Source organism: Chinchilla lanigera, unplaced genomic scaffold (genome assembly GCF_000276665.1).
Source record: "Chinchilla lanigera isolate Chin_1 unplaced genomic scaffold, ChiLan1.0 scaffold00008, whole genome shotgun sequence".
Lineage (NCBI taxonomy): Eukaryota > Metazoa > Chordata > Mammalia > Rodentia > Chinchillidae > Chinchilla > Chinchilla lanigera.
The window spans coordinates 3,030,382-3,050,799 of record NW_004955409.1 but is presented as its reverse complement, the minus strand read 5'-3'; the positions used below and the strand labels follow the sequence as shown (position 1 = coordinate 3,050,799).

At 41.9% G+C, this 20,418-nt stretch overlaps 1 protein-coding gene across 1 annotated transcript in view; it reads right to left on the bottom strand.

The window, feature by feature from the left end:
* Window positions 1-20,418, bottom strand: part of Dmxl2 (Dmx-like 2) — a gene marked incomplete at its 5' end in the record, with an annotated part of 154,818 nt that overhangs the window by 38,773 nt on the left and 95,627 nt on the right. Inside the window, 8 exon segments of the mRNA XM_005376642.2 lie at window positions 199-463; window positions 1,818-1,983; window positions 2,396-2,493; window positions 3,975-4,144; window positions 6,928-7,038; window positions 9,911-11,587; window positions 13,242-13,469; window positions 16,871-16,990. Of these exon segments, the coding sequence (XP_005376699.1) occupies window positions 199-463; window positions 1,818-1,983; window positions 2,396-2,493; window positions 3,975-4,144; window positions 6,928-7,038; window positions 9,911-11,587; window positions 13,242-13,469; window positions 16,871-16,990 (2,835 nt within the window).

The following is a 20,418-nucleotide window of genomic DNA, read 5'->3' as shown; positions in this document are numbered from 1 at the left end:
AAAAAAAAAAAGAAAGAAAGAAGGACTGGGCATAGCAGCACATGCTTGTAGTTCCAGCACTTGTGAGGCTAAGGCAGGAGGGCTGCTACAAGTTTGAGGCCAATCAGGGCTACTTAGTGAGTTCAAGGCCCTCCTGAACTACATAGCAAGACCCTGTCTCAGAAAAAAGAAAAAAGGGAAAGGCACAGAGCAGCCTACCTTGCCGTTCATCCTCCTCCTTTGGTGTCTGTTCCAGCAATGTGTCCAAGGCCCGGGAGTAATCTTTCATCACCCAATAGGCAAGACTACGCAGAAAAGGGTCAGGGTGCAATCTTCCGCAGTCAAATCCAGAGCCATCCTTTTGGCAACCCAAAATCTTCTGATTCAAGATGGATATGTAAGTAGATGAGGTCTCAAATTCAGATTCATACAAACGAGCAATAACCATGGCTAGCTGAATGTCTTCCATTTTTTCAAGACATACCTGCAGATTTAAATATTAAGAAATGCTTAGTGATAATGACTGGCATTACAGTTGTGAACTATCCCACTGTTACACTCTCTCTACTTATGTCCTCATGCTGCAGGGAGAGGTTCTAGAGGTGGAATCTGGGAAAGGAAGTTAACTCATGGTTTGATGGAAGAATAAAGAATAAGACTAGGACATAATAATGTCCAGCCAACAAAGAGCACTTATAAAATAAGCATACAACAAAGTATGTCAATGTCATCACAGACTTAGGTCAATTTAAGCAAGTAACACTCAGTTTCAAATTAAATACTACTTATGACATTTGAATTTACGTATCAGTTCCTCTTAGTTTCCGAATATATTTTCATGTAACAATTATACTACATTAAAAAAAAACCTTCTATTCACATAGTGAGTAAACTGTAAAATTAAGCCAAGTACAGTATTCTGTTTTTATTCTCTAGGAACCTGTATCCAAATATAAGCACTGAACTTGAGAAGCTGAGGTCATGCACGCACTCTGTCATCACCACTGCTCTTCCAGGTGCATGGCTGGGCATGTAGCTCAGTGGTAGCTGGCACGTGTGAGACTAGATTTGATCCCCAGCCCAAGGGAAAAGATGCCTTCTTCACCGGAGTATCTTCTAAGCTAAATTTCCAATTTCAGTATTTCAAGCATTTCTACTTTTAAAGTATCAGATACCTGACATAACTATGAAAATCTGACTAACTTTAAATTTACAGTATTTCTACTTTGTTAGATATTTTCTATTATATCATGTAATAGCTCCAATTCTGTTTTTCCTACACGTTATGTGAATTGCACATAATGATGGTAATCAACCTAAAAAGAAAATAATCATAACTAAACAAAAACTCTAACAACTGCTCTCATAATCACCTGCCAGGATTATATACCAAAATACACAAAGGTTTACCTCTTTACATTTGATCTGCAGTATCTAAAACTGTGATTTTCAGTATCTAAGATTTGCAGAATACTGCGAATTGCTATGCTGTTCCTTATCTATGAATTTATAAAAAAAGAAATTAAAATATCTGTCTTTCTGCACAGGATAAGGAGGTTATGGCCTATGTACTTTAAGTGGTTCAGAATCACAAGATGGTGTGGAAGAAGACATTCATAAACCATTTTTTCATAAATTTTATACCAGGTATCTTGAAATGCAATATGCCCTATATGCAGTTTATTTACAATTTTGTTTATCACAATACCATTCTATGTTGAACAACCTCCGCAGTTGTTCTCTATCCCTACAAACAAGACAAACAAATTGCAATGTCCCTGAAGACCGTTCAGGTCGTCCACCTCTTACCAGCATTTCATAACAACTCTGACGTATACCTCTATGGCATCTTTCAATGAGCCAGCTAACAAGAAAAAGGCAGCAGACTGCTCAAAGCGTTGTTTTCCAAGTAGAGAGAAGGCATTCTTCAAAGCAGCCTTGCGCCACCTATCTTCATTGAAGTTGTGGCTGAAAAATGCCGTCATTTTCTCATCATGCTGTGACCTGGGAAGCAGAGCACAAACATCCCCAGTTGGTAAGATGCCAAACACCATGTTACTCCTCTCCAGAGCGTGTGACAGGAAGGAGACGAAAAACTCAAATATTCACCTAGGACAGGAGCAGTCACCGCCACTAACAGTATCACTATCAGTACCTCTCCCCTTCTCCTAATAAGGGGACGCTTGAGCGCGGCAATGTACACACTCAGGAAGCAAGAGGAATTTTTACTTTCCAGGGTGCTTTTAGCAACATTTTTTCTACAGCTGCTTAAATGAAGCTGAAAAGGTACTTTTGCCATTTGGTGCAGACAAAGGAACCAAGGCATGACGAAGCAAGTTGACTTGACCTGATCATTTTCACAAGCATTCGTTTTCTGACAGAAAGCACAATTTCACTCCATGAGCTCACAACCTACCTAAACAGACCCCACACTACCGCTTTCTTCTTCATAGAAAGGTAGAATAACGCAGCATCCAAGGCATCACTATTCCGCTGAAAAGCAGCTTTGGCAACCTAAATAGTAAATAAAGTGTTACTGCAACTGACAAATCAATTACAATCAATTAATCAGTAATTAATTCTTTCGTGCTACCTCCATGGCTGACAGCAACTGTGGAAACAGGAAAACCTGGCTCTGCTCCAGTCACCAGTACTTTGCCACACACACATCCAGGCACAGCACACGAAGGGCAGCTGACGTTCACTGCGACCCACCACACAGCCAGCACCTTTCCCTGCCCTACTGAGTCGGCACAACGTGAGGCATGATCCCCACCTGGCCTACAGGTGAGGGACTGCCGCTGAGACACCATTGCATGGCGGCAGGGCACTCAGCTTTGTGAAAGTTAAAATGTTAGTATCTATGTGATTTCATAATTGAAAGCTCTCTCAACTAGTATTAATAGAGACATCTGCGATAAATAATAATACACACTAAGCAAAGAAACTCATTTTAAAAACAAATGCTCTGGTAAACATACTTCAGAAAACCTTTCAAGCAAATTGTGACCATTCTAAAGGCTGCATTCTTTCTGGCATATAATTAAAATACACAAGGTCCACCTTTCTTTATTTTGAAGGGCTGACAAATTTGCTCTCTGCCCCTGAGCTACATGCAGTGGCCTTGGCTTACAAATCTGTTTCTAATGATGCCATGAGGAAAAGATTTAAGGAACATATAATTCTCCACGTGCTGTTACTGGTTACACCCTCAAATCTACAGCTGAAGTTACGGAGTTTGCACAGAACAAGTCATTCCTACAGGTTAAAAATGACTAACGAGTGTGTGACCGCACTGCTTTGAACGCAAGAGCCCAGGCCCTGTCCTAGTTCTCTAAGACGCTGACATCTCTTCTGCAAATCACGGAGCTGAGAGGCACCAGGAAGACTCAAGTGTGGTTTCTTAGCTGCCACTGACTGTCTCACAGTTGGTTCATGTGCTACCACGGATACGTTCAAGTGCACAAAAAGCGAATTTTTACTAAATATTTTAGGTGTGTGAAGGAACTTTGTCACTTACTAGACTAGCCATGCATAGTATCCTTTACGTAAAAGGAATGTTTTTTCTATGGGACACTTTCTTTTTTGGTACCAGGAATCGAACTTGGGACCTTGCACTTGCTAGGCAGGTGCTTGTGCCGCTGAGCTGTATCCCTGGCCCCTTGTTTTTTCTATGTAATATAAAGGACAAGAGTTTACGCTTTCTAAATTTGATTTTTATATTTTCTTAAAATACGGTCCACCTAAACCAGTAACAGAAAATATTGTTATTCCTCAGGTATATTACAAATTCAGTGTATATAGTGAAAGACAATTGATATCATATTACATGGACATTTTACAAAGGTCAAGTTTTTGCAATTTCTAAAAAAATTTAATTAAACAACACTCAAGATCTTCAGAAGTACAGACTGGTTGTTCATGACAGGTTTTCTGGGAGATAGCTTCTTCCTTAAAGACTGTTTTTAAACTTCAAAGTCCAAAGCAGCAGTTACCTTTTCAATGCATCTTCGAAGAGTGCTGATATTCCTCACCCACCACCCTATGCCCATGGCTCTCAGCTCTGACCACTGCGGGTCCCCTCGCTGGATCGCTGGGATCATATTGATTAGCTCCTCCTCAGCCTCCGAATGAAAAGCCCAGGCAAAATGGCATGTAGACACACCTACATGGAAAAGGAAGGAATACCCTTCAGAGCTATCAAAAAGAAGAAAAACCATCTTTCACTCATCTGAAAAGCACTGTCCAGGACAAAGAAAAGTCTGTCACGATTCAGGATGTCAGAATATAAGCTTCTGAATCCACGATCAGTGACAATCTCTAACATTTTCCTGAACATACCTGCGTTTTTCCCAGAGAAAAACACAGAGACACCAACACTTAATCCTTGGGAAGATTGCTCTCTGGCTATTGAAGATACCCACAGGTACGCACACAGGCCAGCTCACGCCCCGTGTGCTGCTCAGGCTCTGCTTAGCTGTGGACCATGTCCTGCACACAGGAGCTTGCTGCACTCTTCCACCAGCCAGAAAGCAGATCACATCACAGCACCTCTGAACTCCATCAGAGTTTCGGTCCACACCAAGAGGACACAACCTGCTTCAGGCTTGGCTAATTACAGCTGCCTAATGCTGGTGCTACATGGCTGCCATCTGAGTAAAGAGGCGACAACGTGGACTCAGGGACGTCACTTACTTGCAAGTATACGTGGGTGCTTACTGACAGTGCACTGACCACACTCTCCTCCACCCAGAAGAGGTGACCAGGAAACCGTGGGAGCACAGCACAGAGCCCAACAGTGGACACAGAGGGTGCCGCTGCTCCGAGAGACAGTGCTGCCCCGGCCGAGCCCAGAACGGGAGAAGGACAGGGTGACACAGACTGGTCCGAGCAGCCAGCCCCTTGACCCATTTTGAAGATGAGGTCAACAACAATCACATTACAACACAGGTCTTCCAAAGGAAAAAGACCATTAGTACTATACACCGTTTTCTCATTAGCAACTACTATCGAGTCCTCGTAACCATTTCGAATAATAATCTTAAGTTTTTAAAATTTCCCACTGTTAATAATATTTATATACAAACATGCCATAAAATTAAAATGTGACAAGTCAGGCCACTACAAATGTACGAAAAACATGGACAAAATTTATGATTAATTTTCTCACTATTTAAATCTTTGTGTGCTTTAAGAACAAATTACTATATTGACTAACGTGCTGGTTTAGAATCTACTATTAAAAAAAGAATCTACTATTATACAGTAATATAAAATGTATCCTTTTGCTGTCATACAATCAACAATATAGAAGAACAATATAAGATAACCCCATACCTTTATTAAGTAAAATTTTTATTATAACTAAGAAGACACAAAAATGAGTACAGGCTATCAAAAGAGGCTCAAAAACCAAGATTAAGAGAGCAGTGAAAGGTTTACCTGCCTACTCCTATTATCTGCCTTTTATTTTCTCTTTATTTATACTGCACGCTTGGCTTCTCACAAAGGAGAAAGCATGTGGCCTTTAAGCCTGTGTGTCGGAGTTATTTCGCTTCACATTATGGTGTCACGGTGCTTTCTCAAAGGGGAAGGGAGTGAAAAGATGGAACAGCAAGGAAGTGGGGGCAGGAAAGGAGATGAAAAAAGGAATCCTAGTGTTTTCTGTACATGTGCCAGACTCACACAAGGAATGTAATCATTGTGTACTGTAAATGTGTACTACTTACAAATAATTTTAAAATGTTTTTTAAAAAAGAGCAGTGAATAGATATGAAAACCCACTGGACATGAAGTTACTATGGAAGAAAAAACCCGGGACACCCACAAGCACACACTTTATGCATCTACCAAGGCAGGCTGTTCTTCAAAGTTTATCTACACTCTGCTAAGCTTTTTTTGAGACAAGGTCTCACAGTGTAGTTCAGGCCAGCCTTGAACTCACTATGTAGCCCAGCCTAGTCTTAAACTTGCAGTGATGCTCCTGCCTCAGCCTCCCAAGTGCTGGGATTACAGGTGTGCATCACCAAGCCTGGCTGAGCTTTTGCATCTATACTGATTATTTAACTTTTTCTCTGAAAATTGTGCCCCAGACTATAACCAACAAGACTGGTCACTTTCATCTCCAATGTTTTAACTACAGTCAAAAGGAAAATGGAGTTTGAGAAAGCCTTAAGAATTAGAGGCATTCAGCTCTCCCTAAAAAAGGTACGAAACTGTCATTAACAGCCAGCACCACTATCATTTCAAACTTTTTAAGCATGTCCCAGTGGCAGAGATTGATGAAAATCCTAATACACCATGTGTTGCTACCAGCCTGAGTTTGGGGGTCAAACATGCTTCTGGGAGTGGAAAGCAGCACAGCATTTCTGAAGGCTGCTGTGCCAATACTTATCAAGAGTTTGGAGTTTTCACACCCTTTGACTCAATAATTCAACTGCTAAGAAACTAACATGAAGAAACCATTGGAAATGGACATATATATTTATATGCAAGGTTATAAGGTGATTTATTATGATGACAACTCAAATTTTAAAAACCACCATGAGCTACATATTTCAAAACTAAAGAGTTGAGCAGATGAAATATAGTTTGAACACATGACAGGCAGCTGTTTAAAATCAAGTTTTCAACAATCATGTAGAAGGTACAGGGTAAGTGCCATGTAAGAAAAGTTACCAGCCTTGTCACTATAGGTCATTACAACCTTAGTCATTCACTTGACGTTCATTCTCTAAGGTACTGCAACTTCAGTGCATAAAATCTCAGAAACCAAGCTAGTTGAGCAAAGGTCACAGGACAGCACACAAGAAAATGGCAACTGGGTAAGACGAGTCGGGAAGACCTTCAGGCAGGACGGCCATGCACATAATGACTCACCTGCTGCAAGTACACAGCAAGACACACCCACCACTTTCACACACACCACCCAAAGCCCGAGAGGAGTACCTTGGTGAAGCAGCTGGACTCGGTAGAGAGGGGGCAGCGATGTTAAGAGGCACGTGTGCAGGCGCATAGCCAACAAGTACCGCAGGCCACACTCATCCAACGTGTCTCTTCCTGCAGTATAAGCGGAAAACACATTTGAGGAAAAACGAGTTTAACAGGGCAAACTGATAAAAATAAGTTACAAAATAAGCATTAAACTCTAAAAATTTATACAAACTATAAGATTTTTCAAAGTACTCTCTGGGAATACCATCTTTAAGAGGAACACATCTTTACACAAAACTCAATGAAAAATGATTTGGAAAAATCCAATTACCTCTGACTATAGATAACAGTACTTATATTTACTCACAGTAAATGAAAGAAATCTTGAAATCAAATAAAATATATATTAACTGTAATAAGGTAGGTGAAAGTTTTTTAAAAATTTCCCCCATCAATTTTGATGAGATTTAAGGACAGGTTTACATAACTGAAGTAACATCATTTGTTACACAATTAAACAGGTAACATTTTCTAGGCCATTTAGCCTGACTAAAAAAACAGTAATACCAGTAAGTGCTCCACAACTAAGATGAATCTAAACCTTGACTCCACAAATTTGCTTATTCAACCATGATTCCACTTAGTCCAAAGCTGAACAAAGGTCTGAAAGAACGGCCTGTTGAATCCAAATTCAGGCACTTCTGGAAAAGAGCAATCAAAAGGGCACCAGCCAGGAAGTACTCGGAGAGTGTAGATTAAGTAATAGCTCCCGGAAGAAAACAGATGTTTCAAACGCCAAAATTTAAGCTCCAGCTGCTTCCCATTACCTCTACTCACTCATCCACTGACTCATTTAACAAATACAACACCCACTGCCTGTGAGGCACAGTTCAGGCACCAGGGCTTTGGCAGCGTACAGGCAGTTATCTTCCCATGGGGTTTACATTTTAGGAGGAAGACACAATAAGCAGATCATATGCGGCAATGAATGCCATGGAGCAGAAGCAGAACTGAGAGGCAGAGAAAGCTACAGTGAGAGGCTTCTATTTCTGCAGTACAGCTAGGTAAGAACTGTCCAGGAAGACAAAATTTCAGCAGAAATCAGAGATTTCTGAAAATCAGGAACAGAGCTTTCTGTGCAGAGCAAAGAGGGCATGCGAAGCCTCTGAGAAAGGAAAGGAGTGTGCTCGTGTTTGTGGGACAGCAAGGAGGCCAACACGGGGAGTGGAAGTAACTGCAGGTCGTGGGCGCCCCGAGGACCACCGCAAAGGTCTTGACTTCTACTCTGAAGGACATGGGAAGCCACTGATGTGCACACAGCGGACAAACCACTGTGGAGGACAGGAAGCAGTCCGGAGCCTCTGTCAGTAACGAGGCAGGAGGCACACTGACCTGAGCCACAACAGGGCTGCAGGCAGATGAGAAGTGATGGGTCTGGATACACAGAACTGGTGGCATCTGCCAGTGGACTGTGCGTGGGTTATGAGAGAAGCCATTGGTCTCACAAGAGCAAATGGAACCTTTTCCTGGAGGTGTGCAATTCATTTATCTGAGCCTCAGTTCCCACCTGTGAAACGGAGACATTTGTACCTGCCTTACCTACCGCATGGGTGTCCAATGTGACCAGGTAAGCTCTTTCCACATTGCTGTCCAGGGACAGTTATGTACCAGAAAGCTTAAACTATTTTTCACGGGTTATGGCATACCTGTTTTCTTAATGTTCCAGAGTAAAAACTCTAATACACAGTAAGTATGCAACAAAAGCCTGCAATTACTCTGGGGAGAATCCTGCTCTACTGCACACAGCCTTCTAACAGTGAGTGGCTGTTTCTTCCTTCTTAATTCAGACAGAAAACACATCATAGGCAAACCCTCTAAGCCTCTTACAATTTTAATCCACAGATGAGAAGCTGGGGATATACTACAAAGGTGTAAACCTATACACACTGGTGTTTTCTCACTGGTCCGAGGAATACTCTTTTTTTACCCAAATTTGGAAATCTTATGAAATAGTTTAAAGAATACAGACTTAGAAGAAACAATTTTTCACAAATGAACCCCAATTCTTCCCCGTAATGCCTATGTAATATCAGATGAGTCAATTTGCTAAGGATCAGTGTTTTCACCTATAAAATTTAACATAATAGCTACACATCTACTAAAAGAATATGATAATTAAGTGGGATAAAGTACAAAATGTGCCTGGCATGCAGCAGTTCTTCACTCTTGCACAGTGTTTATTGAATGAATGAATGAATGAATGATCAATCAGTTTTGGTTTCCTTTACTAACGCCACTGTTTACAATCGACACCATTACCTTCAGCTATCTGCATGGAAAAGAATGAAATCCAGTTTCGGGGCAGCCAAAACTTTTCTAGTTATAGAGTGAATCAGGCAAAGCACATATTATACTCAATGTCTGAAAACCTTTGTCTTGTCTCAAGAGACCTTTTAACTATAAAATACTATTTATGCCCAGAACTGGAAAGATAAATAAAGCCCCTGAAGCCTCATGAGTCCACAGAAAAATTAACAAATGAGTCATTAATATCATTCAAAGAAAAATAAAGTAGGATTCAACCTGTTTGAAAAAACAGTAGCCCTGGGGGCATCATGGGAGTTAGGAGTGTTTCAACTGGTGAATTATTAATTTGATGTTTTATTACACAATGTGTACTTAACAGGAAAATAAAATATCAATAAAATAAAAATATTTTTAAAAAGAAAAAAGATACTATATATCCGAAGTCACACAAATGTTTCAGGGTAAGAATGCATGTGAAGATGCACACAAGCATCACAAGTCGTATGTGAAGGGAGCGCCTGCCTCGACTACCTTTCCTTTTATAAGGAACTATCTCATAGAGCAGTAACTGCTGTAAGGATGGCCTTTTCCCTATGAAGTGAGAGAAAGACTGTAACTCGGCATGAATAACTGTACTGAAAATCCCAACACTTCTCTACGCACTGTATACACTGACAGTAAGGCTGTTTACCTGAGTAGTGCTTATCTCTGTTTTCATCGAGCTCGGTGCTGGTGGTGGCCACAGTGTCAGCCAAGGCCACGAGGAACATCTGCTCCAGCCGGGTGAGGCCTGGCAGACTGGAGTGCATGAGATGACTGGAGAGCACCCTGGCATGTTCCTGGCCGAAGTAAGCTGGCCCATACTGGGAAAGGTTTATGACTTTGGATTTGTTTTCTCTCTTTTCTGGCTCTAAGTCAATATCATCCGTCGTTATATCCTGGACTTGGAACAGCTCTGAATACTGATCCCCTGCTTGACTCTCAGGATGATCATAGCCCTGCGGCATCTTCACACTTTCTTCTGAAATTCTGTAGGTCGCATCCTGATCCGCAGCAAGCAGCGCATACAGTGGTAGTGGGGGAATGGAGTCGATCTCAGTATAATCACGAGTGCCATCTTTGCCTATGGTGACTGTATCCTTTGCTGTGCTGCCACTGACACTAATAGTTCGAGAAAGATGTCGCTTACTTCCTTCTCCGGCATCCGGGTCTCTAACTATTGCAACTTCGCCTGCGATACACTTCACTAAATGAGACAGAATGGCTTTAGCCCTTCGAACCTTCCCTAAATCCATCAATTCTAAAAGCTGAGTTGGATGATACTGTGGAAGGGTAGGGGATAGCACATGTGCAGCCTCAAATAAGCCACCGTCCTGAACTACAGTTGGAGAACAGAAAACATCATCAGCAACAGCTGTTCCTTCAACCAGACTTTTTCTTGCCAGCATACTCGATTTAAAGGAAGAATGAACTTGTATGACTGTCTCTTCCACACTGGAACCGTCAACTTCAGCGTCTCCAAACTTGGCAGCATGTTTCCACTGGGCGTACACATGCATCTCACAGTCCATGCCCACAACCAGTATCCCATCCCTCACCCAAGAGAGAGAAACGGGCAGGGAAGGGGTACCATCAACAGAGGACACCAAGTCTATGGACCGGAGAAGGACCCATCTTGACCGAACTCCTTGCTTGATGCTACCACCAAGTGGTAAAGTGATGACAGCAACCCCATCCTTACTGTTGGTCTGCTCGGTCACAATTCCTGAGAGCCTGCCGTACATGAAGATGTTAGCACCGACTCCCACCGTGAGAATGTGGGAGCCATCTTCTTTGGACACCCAGTCCAAATGCACCAAATGCTTGATATTTGGAATAAGGTACCGATCCTTGCTTAAAAGTGCATCTGATTTGCTATACACAAAAAGATTACTATCCACGCTGATCCTTGAGTCAAGTACACTCCCAACCTTCACCAAATCATCAAGATGAATTGTTTGCTCTAAAACCCATTCAGACCCTCCTGTTGATTCACATTCGAATATGCAAACGTGCATGGAGAATTCTTTAGAAACAAAGCCATTGTGGTGGACAGGCTGCTTGTAAGCCACTGCCAGGCGGCCTGTGTACGAGCAGCTAACAGCAACGGGCCTTCCCACAATGCTCACTGTGCTGCTGTTGGCTTCTCCCTCGTCGTTCATCAGGGGCCACCTCCTCCAGTGATAGGTCTCCTTCTCGCCACCTGTAGTACCTGGCAGGCTGGGTTCCATACAGCACTTCCAGAAGCGTACTTTATTGTCAGAGCAAGTTGTAACCACTAAGTAAGGCGCAAGGCACACTGGATAAATGGAAGAGGAACTCAGATGACCTTAAAAAAGAAAAGGCAGATAGTCACAATGACAGAACCACAAGGTAATATGCCAATGATCAAATTCTAGAACAGGATGAACTAAAAGCCACTATGAGTTGCCCTCCCTCACCACCTGGTGTCCTACCCTAAATATCCACTGGCCAAGATGTCTACAGAAGTCTTCAACAGCCCATCAGCAAAATAAAAACATGCTAGAATAATCACTTTACTAGTTTTTAGGTAATTAAATTTAAATGGGACAAACATTTAATTAAAATAAAACTCAAGGGACGGGATGTAGCTCCACAACCAGCACTTGCACAAGGCCCTGGTTTGACCCCCAGCAACAAAAAAATAAAGTAAAACTCAAAAGCAAAGCAGCAAGTCAACCCTTAATCAATAAATGTTTTACATGCTACCATTTATATGTGCCTTCACCACAACATGTCTCCCTGGCCCTCACTCTACAGATTTTATCACTTTTGTCACAGATGTTTGCCCTTCAGATGCCCTGACCTCACTGTCACATACCCCAGACCCCACAGGTACCCCACCATCAATTTTTTTCAGACAGCTAGCAGATCAGTTAACTTACTCTTTTTATCATTTAATTCATCCTTTCCTAAAACTGAAGCAGAACTCCCCTATTTTTTCCTGACTGCCAAAGACTAAAATGCCCATCTGTTACCAGCTACAGGACACAGGGTCATAACAATTAAAATCTGGAGTCAGAAGATCTGGATTCAAGTCCCACTCCATCCAGACCTTCAAAAGAGCAGGAAAGCCATTTAAACATCTGAGCCTGTTCCATCTAAATAACAGGACAGCATGTTACTTCCCTTGAAATGTTACTGTCAACAAGACATTTGAAAACAGTTTATAAAGCCCCTACAAAATGATTTATTTTTGCATGCTCCAATAAACTTACATGTGTACATCCCAAACCTTCCAAATATGAGGAAATAAAAACCTTGCCTAGATCTGTACCTGTCACAAAATGAACTCTCCTTGGCGTTATCTTTCATCTGTGAAGCACACCTGTCCTAGGGATGAATTAAGAGAACCCCTATACTCAGTATCATCCGCCAATACCCAAATAGCATGGAGCCTCCAGGTTTGATTCCCTAAAAGCACTGACAACTCCAAGACTAGAAATGAACACTTGGCAAATCACTTTAAATCTAGCTCTCTGGCATACCACCCAAATCTTCTCACCAACCACGCTCAAGTCAGAACCACTCTACCCAATCTCATGACAGCCTTATCCTCACTCTTCCCCCTGGTATTTGCCAGCACTTGTTCAAACATATATAATAAAAGTGAGACACAAATGAAAGAGACATGATGGAATGGAAAGTCTTAAAAATAATGCTTCAGTGATTTACAACTGAACATATATATTTGTTCTTTGAAATTTTACTACCAGGGTATTCTCAAGTGTAGACAAGATATTTCACATCAAAAGATTTATATTTTCTGTCCAACTCATCATTTTTACACAAAAACTTACTTCTAACAAAAACACTTCTAAACTAATGCACCATTACTAGAAAATAAATATTTCCATGTCAATGCCATACCTACTTGAGAAGATTTCATCTGTTTTACCACTGAGAGTTCATGATTTTCCACCCTGAGCTGCAGCAAGTGCTCACCCTCCGAAGCAGCTTACCAGCTGAAGGTGTAGCTCTTATGACTTCCACTCCTTCTGGGAGATCAAGAGGCTGGCTGTACACCAGACTGGAACTCAGGATCAGTTTACTAGCAGTCTGGAGGTTGGCAATGGATGACGAATGCGGCATGGGGCTCACGCTAGGGGAGGTTTCTGGAGAAGAGTCCACATTCTTCTGTCCAGGAACTGACAGCAGACTCTCAGATGAAACACCTTCTGAAGCTTTAGCTTTGAAAATGAGTTAGGGAATTCATCATGATCATCACTATATACACACGATCTACAGCATGGTGGCGAAACTACAGCACATGTGCCACAGTGGGCATGCGAGCCCTCTCAGTTGGCACATGAACCAAGTCAGCCAAGATAAGGTCTGACAAATTGCCAGCATGCATACAACAGCAAAGATTACATTAACTGTGCAAAAGCACACCACAGGCACACTTTTACCTTTTAATAAAAAGCTGTTTCTATCACTGAAAGCTCTGTTATTGTGTTTTTCTTTTAATGTATGAGTTCTTTTTCTAAATTAAAACCTCAGTGTTCAGGTTTCACTGCAGTGTGCAGTAAGTGGGTTTCGGTTGCAGTTTGGGTGCTCGCCTCTAAAAGGTTCCCCATCACTGATCTAGAGCAATATTAAGTGCAGCGGTGACCCCTATAATGCCAGCTACTTGGGAGGCTGAGGCAGGGAACTGAAAGTTCAAGGCCAGCCAGTGAAACACAGTGAGAACTTATCCCAAAATGTAAATGGGGCAGGGATGTGGCTCAGTGGTACAGCCCTTGCCTAGCCTGGGCAAGGTCCCTTGTTTGATCCCTACTGCTATACCAAGTGCTTCTTAGAAGTACTTCTTGGGAAGATAGTCAATTTTCAGATTTTTGCTTGGATATCTCAACAATATTTTTAAATGAGTTTACTACTTAGCATCACCAACTGCAAGGATACTGCAGCAACTCCTTAGGGATACTACTGGTAGAACTACAGGTGTAATAGCTAGAAAGAACCCTTAAGTTATGTTTCCAATGTCCTTAACCTTTAAACACATTAAAAGCTTGAGGAATTTGTTAACATACAAATTCTTACAAGTAACCCCAGAGAACTGAGTCTATGGATTTGGGACAAATCCCATAATCTGCACTTTAGTAAGCACCCCACGTGTTTCTGAAACGTGAGTCATGCATCAGCCTTTGAGAAAAAGCAGTGCACTTCCTGAAATGAAGACATTTAATCTTGGAGAGCTCGAAGATTTTCCTAAGGTCATATAAGAAGACAACTAACTACCCAGTGCTCACATAAGGTAATAATTTCAAGAACAAATACAAAAATTCAAGAGTTCCAAGCCAGGCGTGGTGGCACATGCCTGTAATCCTAGCAATTGGGAGGCTAAGGCAGAAGGATCACCATGAGCTCAAGGTCAGCCTGGGTTACACACAAGACCCTGTCTGAAAAAAAGAAAGGAAGAAAAGGAAAGGAAAGGAAAAATAATTAAAGCTCCAGACATTGAAGGCAATATTAGCTGACTGTTGCAAGGCAAGTCAAGCTGGGATGAGAGTGGAGAGCAAATCCCTAAGCAGACAGGGTACATGTGCTTCGGTTACAGTGAGAGCTGCTCTGTATCGTGCCTCTCCCTCACCAGGCCATGCACTCATCCAGGGCAGGTTAATCTCCCAACGCTTTCTACATCTCAAGGAGCACTGGCACACACAAGAGAAAACAATCACTCAATTCCTTTTGCTTCTGGTGCACGGTAAACATGTCACTCCATTTATAACACAGGCCACTCAGAATAGGAAAACATCTTTAATTAAATAGAGTAAGACACACATGGCACTGGTCATCAGAAGACACAAGTCCTAATCCTGGGTCTAGTACTAATTAGATGTATTTCCTTAAGCAGGGTATTTTGCCATCACTATTTTCTCATCTGCAAAGTGAAGTTCAACTATTTCATTTCTCTTCCTATAAACCAAGCAACTGTGTAATATATATCTGCATTAAGAAAATATGAACAAGAGAAAGAGCAAAGACGTAACAGCAAAGAGGCTTGACTTTGACACCTGGTCCTATGAAAATTAGAATTTAACAATTACAATAAATTATACATAAATGAAATGTGGTTAAGTTTTCATTTTACTCCATTAGTAATATGATAATTACTAGCTAATATCTACCTTACATGCACAAAGCGCATGTCTCAACGCCAGGCATCCAGAAAGTCCTCAACACTTTTCCCTCTCCATCTAAACTTGGGCCGACCGGTTCATCCTCTGACAGGATACAACACTCTAGTAAACACAATGGCGTCGCACATTGCGGTCAGCTATAGCCAACGTAAGAACCACCCAACAGAGGCCTCCTGTCACAGCTGCCCGAGTCTGCCGTCCACTGTCATCTCACTACACTGCTGTGCCCACTACTGCTGTCACGGACAGGAGAGCAGCAACGCTGCCCTGGCCCTAAGGGGCAGCACTGGGACCGAGGTGTCACACGGTCCTATCATGAGGACCTCTCAAGATCTCTACGCATCTCTCAGAGCCACCCTTGACTCTCGGCCCAATTCTAGAACACACCACATCCTCTGGTGAGCTGAGAATCCCCTCCTGAGGGGCTGGTTTCACACCCCTTACTCCTGCACTTCGGAGGAACAGCATATATGCCGAAAATTAACTCAGAAGGCTTGAAAGATCTTTCTGAATTCCTGCCTCCAGATTCCATTCACTCAGGTGCAGGGAAAGACTATACTGAGGAATCACTTGCCTTTTCTAAAGCCAGTCCATGGCTCAGTCAGACCTGCCACCTATAATAAATGTCTAATGACCAAGGGTCAAAAATACTTTTTTTTTTTGAGACAGGGTCTCACTCTATAGTTCAGGCTGGCCACAAACTCACAGGGACCCTCCTGTCTCAGGCTTCTGAGTGCTGGGATTACAGGCAAGTGCTACCATGTCCAGCACAAAAATACATTTTAAAAGTAATAATGAGTACTATGAAAAAAGCAGATTCCAGATGACATGGCTACTGTACAGTTCTTTGCACCAACAGCTGCTTCTCACACAGTCAAGTCTAGGCTTTTGTTTTTCAAAGATCTAGGCTGGCAGTGCACCTCAGGTGGGAGGGCGTGTCTAGCACGCACAAGGTCCTGGGTTCAATCCCCAGAACCACAAAGAAAATGTCTATGGTGTATGATCAAGTATCTTTGCTCCATGCTACAGATTTCCTAATTTATTACAAGACGGACCTGAATGTGTACAGTGAAAGCACAGCTGAGATAACTATTCACTGAGCGCCTCTTGACAGTGCTAAAACTGATATGCCGTGTCAGGTGGCCATGTGCATTCATCAGCAAAGAGTGTAATACTGATCTATGGACAAAGAATCTAGAAACGGAGTCACAACAGGCATTCCACACAAAGTACCCAGAAAATCAATCAAGTTTTAGTTTTTCAATGTCTAATGACAGTGTGTCTTCAGGACTAACTCGTCTCATTAACAGCCTAGGACCTTGTAACTAAAGTTGGACAGAGACATATTTCAGTTCAGCCTAACTTCACTGTAAAACATCGGCCCAGGTGTACTTTGTAGGTGGACTTTGTCCCACATCCTCTGTCTGAAGCGGCCACACCGTCCTTACCTAAGCACGCCTGCACGGACTTCAGGTGGAGATGCCACATGTGGAGGATGGAATAACTGTTGCTGTCCTTCTCAATGACTACGAGAAAGAACTTCTCTGAAAACGGTGGTGGGCGATACCCTAGTGTTCAAAAGGAAAGGGTAATTAATAAATAATATTGGTTTATTTTAATAAGGTCACATTATCTACTAATGCATACTCATGAATATAAGAAATGACATTCCAAGTTAGGTAAAAGTCATATACATTATTTTTGCATAGCACACCTGGGCTGTCAGAATCAAGGATGTTGATTTCACTCACTTGTTTACATTATGCCATTTTCCTCTGCCCACAAAACGTCCACGCAGCTTTCTGACACATTACATTAGAACCTTTAGACGTCATTTTATGCCATTTATCCCATTTTTAATGTAAATGACTTTAGTGGAGGAAAACACAAGGGGCCATTTTATTTTTAACTTATTAGTTAAGAAAGGATAATGTGTTTCTATAGTGTTAAAACAAATTTTTAAAAGCTAAGAATACCTCTTGCCAGGCGTGGTGGCACACGTCTGTAATCCCAACACTTGGTAAGCTAAAGCAGGACTGCTGTGAGTCTGAGGCCAGCCTGGGCTACACAGTGAGACCCTGTCTGAAACACACACACACACACACACACACACACACACACACCCCTCTTGATATGTGTGAAAGTTGGGGGGAATAGAGTGCTGTGGTCTGAATACGCTTTGTCCCCTCCAGAGCTCATGCTGGAACTTTATTCCCACTCTGAGGCAGGAGGGAGGCAGACACAATCTGAGCACAGTGTTTGGAGGCGGGCCCCCAAGGAGGTGGTTAGGATTAGACACGGTCATGGTGACACCTCCATGACTGAATGCTGGGGACTTCCCAACAAGAGGAAGACAGCGGGCAGCCACACCAGCTCACTCTCCCAGGTGGTGGCGGGTGACACCTGGGACTCTGCAGCAGGGAAGCCGTCGTCATTTCCAGCCTTTCAGCCCTGCACTAGAACCGTGAGCCAAAGTGACCCTCCTTCCTCTGGAATTTACCCACTCAGTGGTACTGTGTGGCTGGCACCAGAAAACAGACCACTGCAGGGAAGAACAGATTCTAGGTGAACTTTTAAACCATTCTGTGCTAAAAGTCAGGCAGCTATCAAAGACTAATGGGGCTCCTCCAGAAGTCCACAACGGCCAACAAGAAGGGAGACCAGGTGGGACAACAGAGCACCAAAGAATAAAACGCTGTGTAACATAAAAAGTGAGACAGCATGTAAAGAAAGGGAAGGAAGGGAAAGGAGGAACAAAAGGAAAGGAGAAGGCAGGCAGACAGCAAGAGCGAGCCTCACCCAGTGCCCCAAACTAACGAGCACAAACTCATCTTGAAAATGGGCAATTAAAAGGAAAATGAAACAAACATTTATCCTGCTTTTTCTGTATAAAAATAGCAGCTACAAAAGTCACCAGGGGTAGGGGTAGGGGTAGGGTAGTGATAAGGGTACAGAAAGACTTCATAGAAATTTCATGTACTTCCTTATGAAAACACATTTGTGGGCATAATTTTTTCTGTTGACTATTATATTCTCTATACATAAAAATCAGATCTACATAAGACAATAAAAGTTTTCTTTAAAAAACAAAATCTCCTGGCCAGGTACAATGAAACACACCTATAACTGAAGAATTCTGGCAGGCTGAGGCAGCAGAATCACAAATTTAAACCTATCCTAGACAAGGTCTTGTTAAAGTAAAACCCTGCCCCAAAATTAAAGAAAATAAAAAAGGTCTATGGATATGGCTGAGCATCCGATCGTGGTTTGATCTCCGGTACCACAAAAAGAAAAGAAAGAACACTCCAAGTGACAACTCACTGGCAATGAACCCTCCAGAACCTAAAGTATGGTCTCTAAGCAGCATTCCTGTTAAAATGGTGTTTGTTTGCTTACAAAAGATGTTTTTAGGAACAGGGAATTGAACTCAGGACCTTGCACTTGCCAGGCAGGCACTTGCTTACAAAAGATACTTAAGCCTGAGACACCTCCGGCCTGAAAGAATGAAACTATCAGAATAAGGAGGTGGTGTTAAAAGGTCTCATGAGAAACTTGAAAGACTCCTTACTAGCCTAATATAGGACAATCTGAGAATTAAAAAGAATAATGATTGCAAAATGATTTAAGTGTTCTGAGAACGTAAAAATCCCCAAGTTATACAAGCACTTCTCTGCATGTATATTACTGGTCAATACAGAATTTTTAAAAATGGGTTTGTACTGACATTCAAAACACAAAGCCAAACAACAATAACCGCTGGAGACGGCGCCAGCACGAACTCCTCTGGCACCCGCTCTCCAAAAGCAGCACTGGCTCTCAGAGTAAGTAAACCGCCCTCCTTGATAATGGGAGGCCTTTCTTTACAAATGCTTCCCACCAGTAAGCACACAGGACAGGTAAAATTAGAAAGACATAACTCTGTAATCCTTAGCAACACAAATGATTTAAAATAAACTGTTGGCTGGGGAGGGGCTCAGTGGCACAAATGCCTGCCTGGTAAGTGCAATGTCCTAAGTTCAATTCCTGGTACCTAAGTAAATAAAATAAAATAAACTGTCAATGGAAGAAATCATGGGATAAAGACTGCCGGAAAACTACATTGGAGCTTAAATCCTTTCATAAAATAGCTATGAAATTAGAAAGAGAAACAAGGTTCACAAAAAACTAAAAGCAAGTGAGGTACAGTGTACATATCTAGTGGAGGCTGAGGCAGAAGAATGGCAAGCTCGAGGCTAGTGTAAGCAACATAGCATGACCCAGCCTCAAACACCAACAAACAAACAAACAAATAAAAAGAAAGCCAGCTAGCTAAAGGAAAGTCGTTGGGCCTGATCTGGCAAAAGTTTAAAAAGTATAAAAAGAAAGAAAATTTTAATAAAACACTCCTAATACAAATCTGCTGCTTAAAAATATTATAAGAGAAACACTAACTTTACATAAGCATTGTTTTCTAGTAGATTGGTATATATTTCTTTTGGAAACAGTGTAATACGTGGTAATTAGGTTTGCTGGCAAGCATGTAAAAAAAAAAACATTTTACCCAGAGAAAGTAAAACACACACAAAAGCAAACTTGAAATCTACAAAGCAACACTGTTATACTATAGCAATAGTGCAACAAAATTAAACATGGCAACTAAATAACACATAAGGTAAGTTCTGACGTATGAGGAAAGGAACAGGAAAAAAAAACTACTCTAAGGGGTGAAAATAAATGTCTGACCTAAATTTCACAAAAGATATAAAATTTCACTCTCGTTTCCCATTAAAGCAAACTCCCTGTACAAACTCAGGAGCAAGTTCTCTTCAGTATCTGTGTGTAATTCTGGGATGAAAACTGTACTAAGTAAAGTGTATCCATCGATCTATGTGGTGCGAGGGAAAAGCACAGGGAACGTTTCCAAGTTTTTAAAGCCTCACAGCAGTAAAAGACACACTGGAGCTCTCTCCTGAGCGTCTTTAGCTGCGCTGTCCTGGCTGCTTCAGTGGCCTGAATC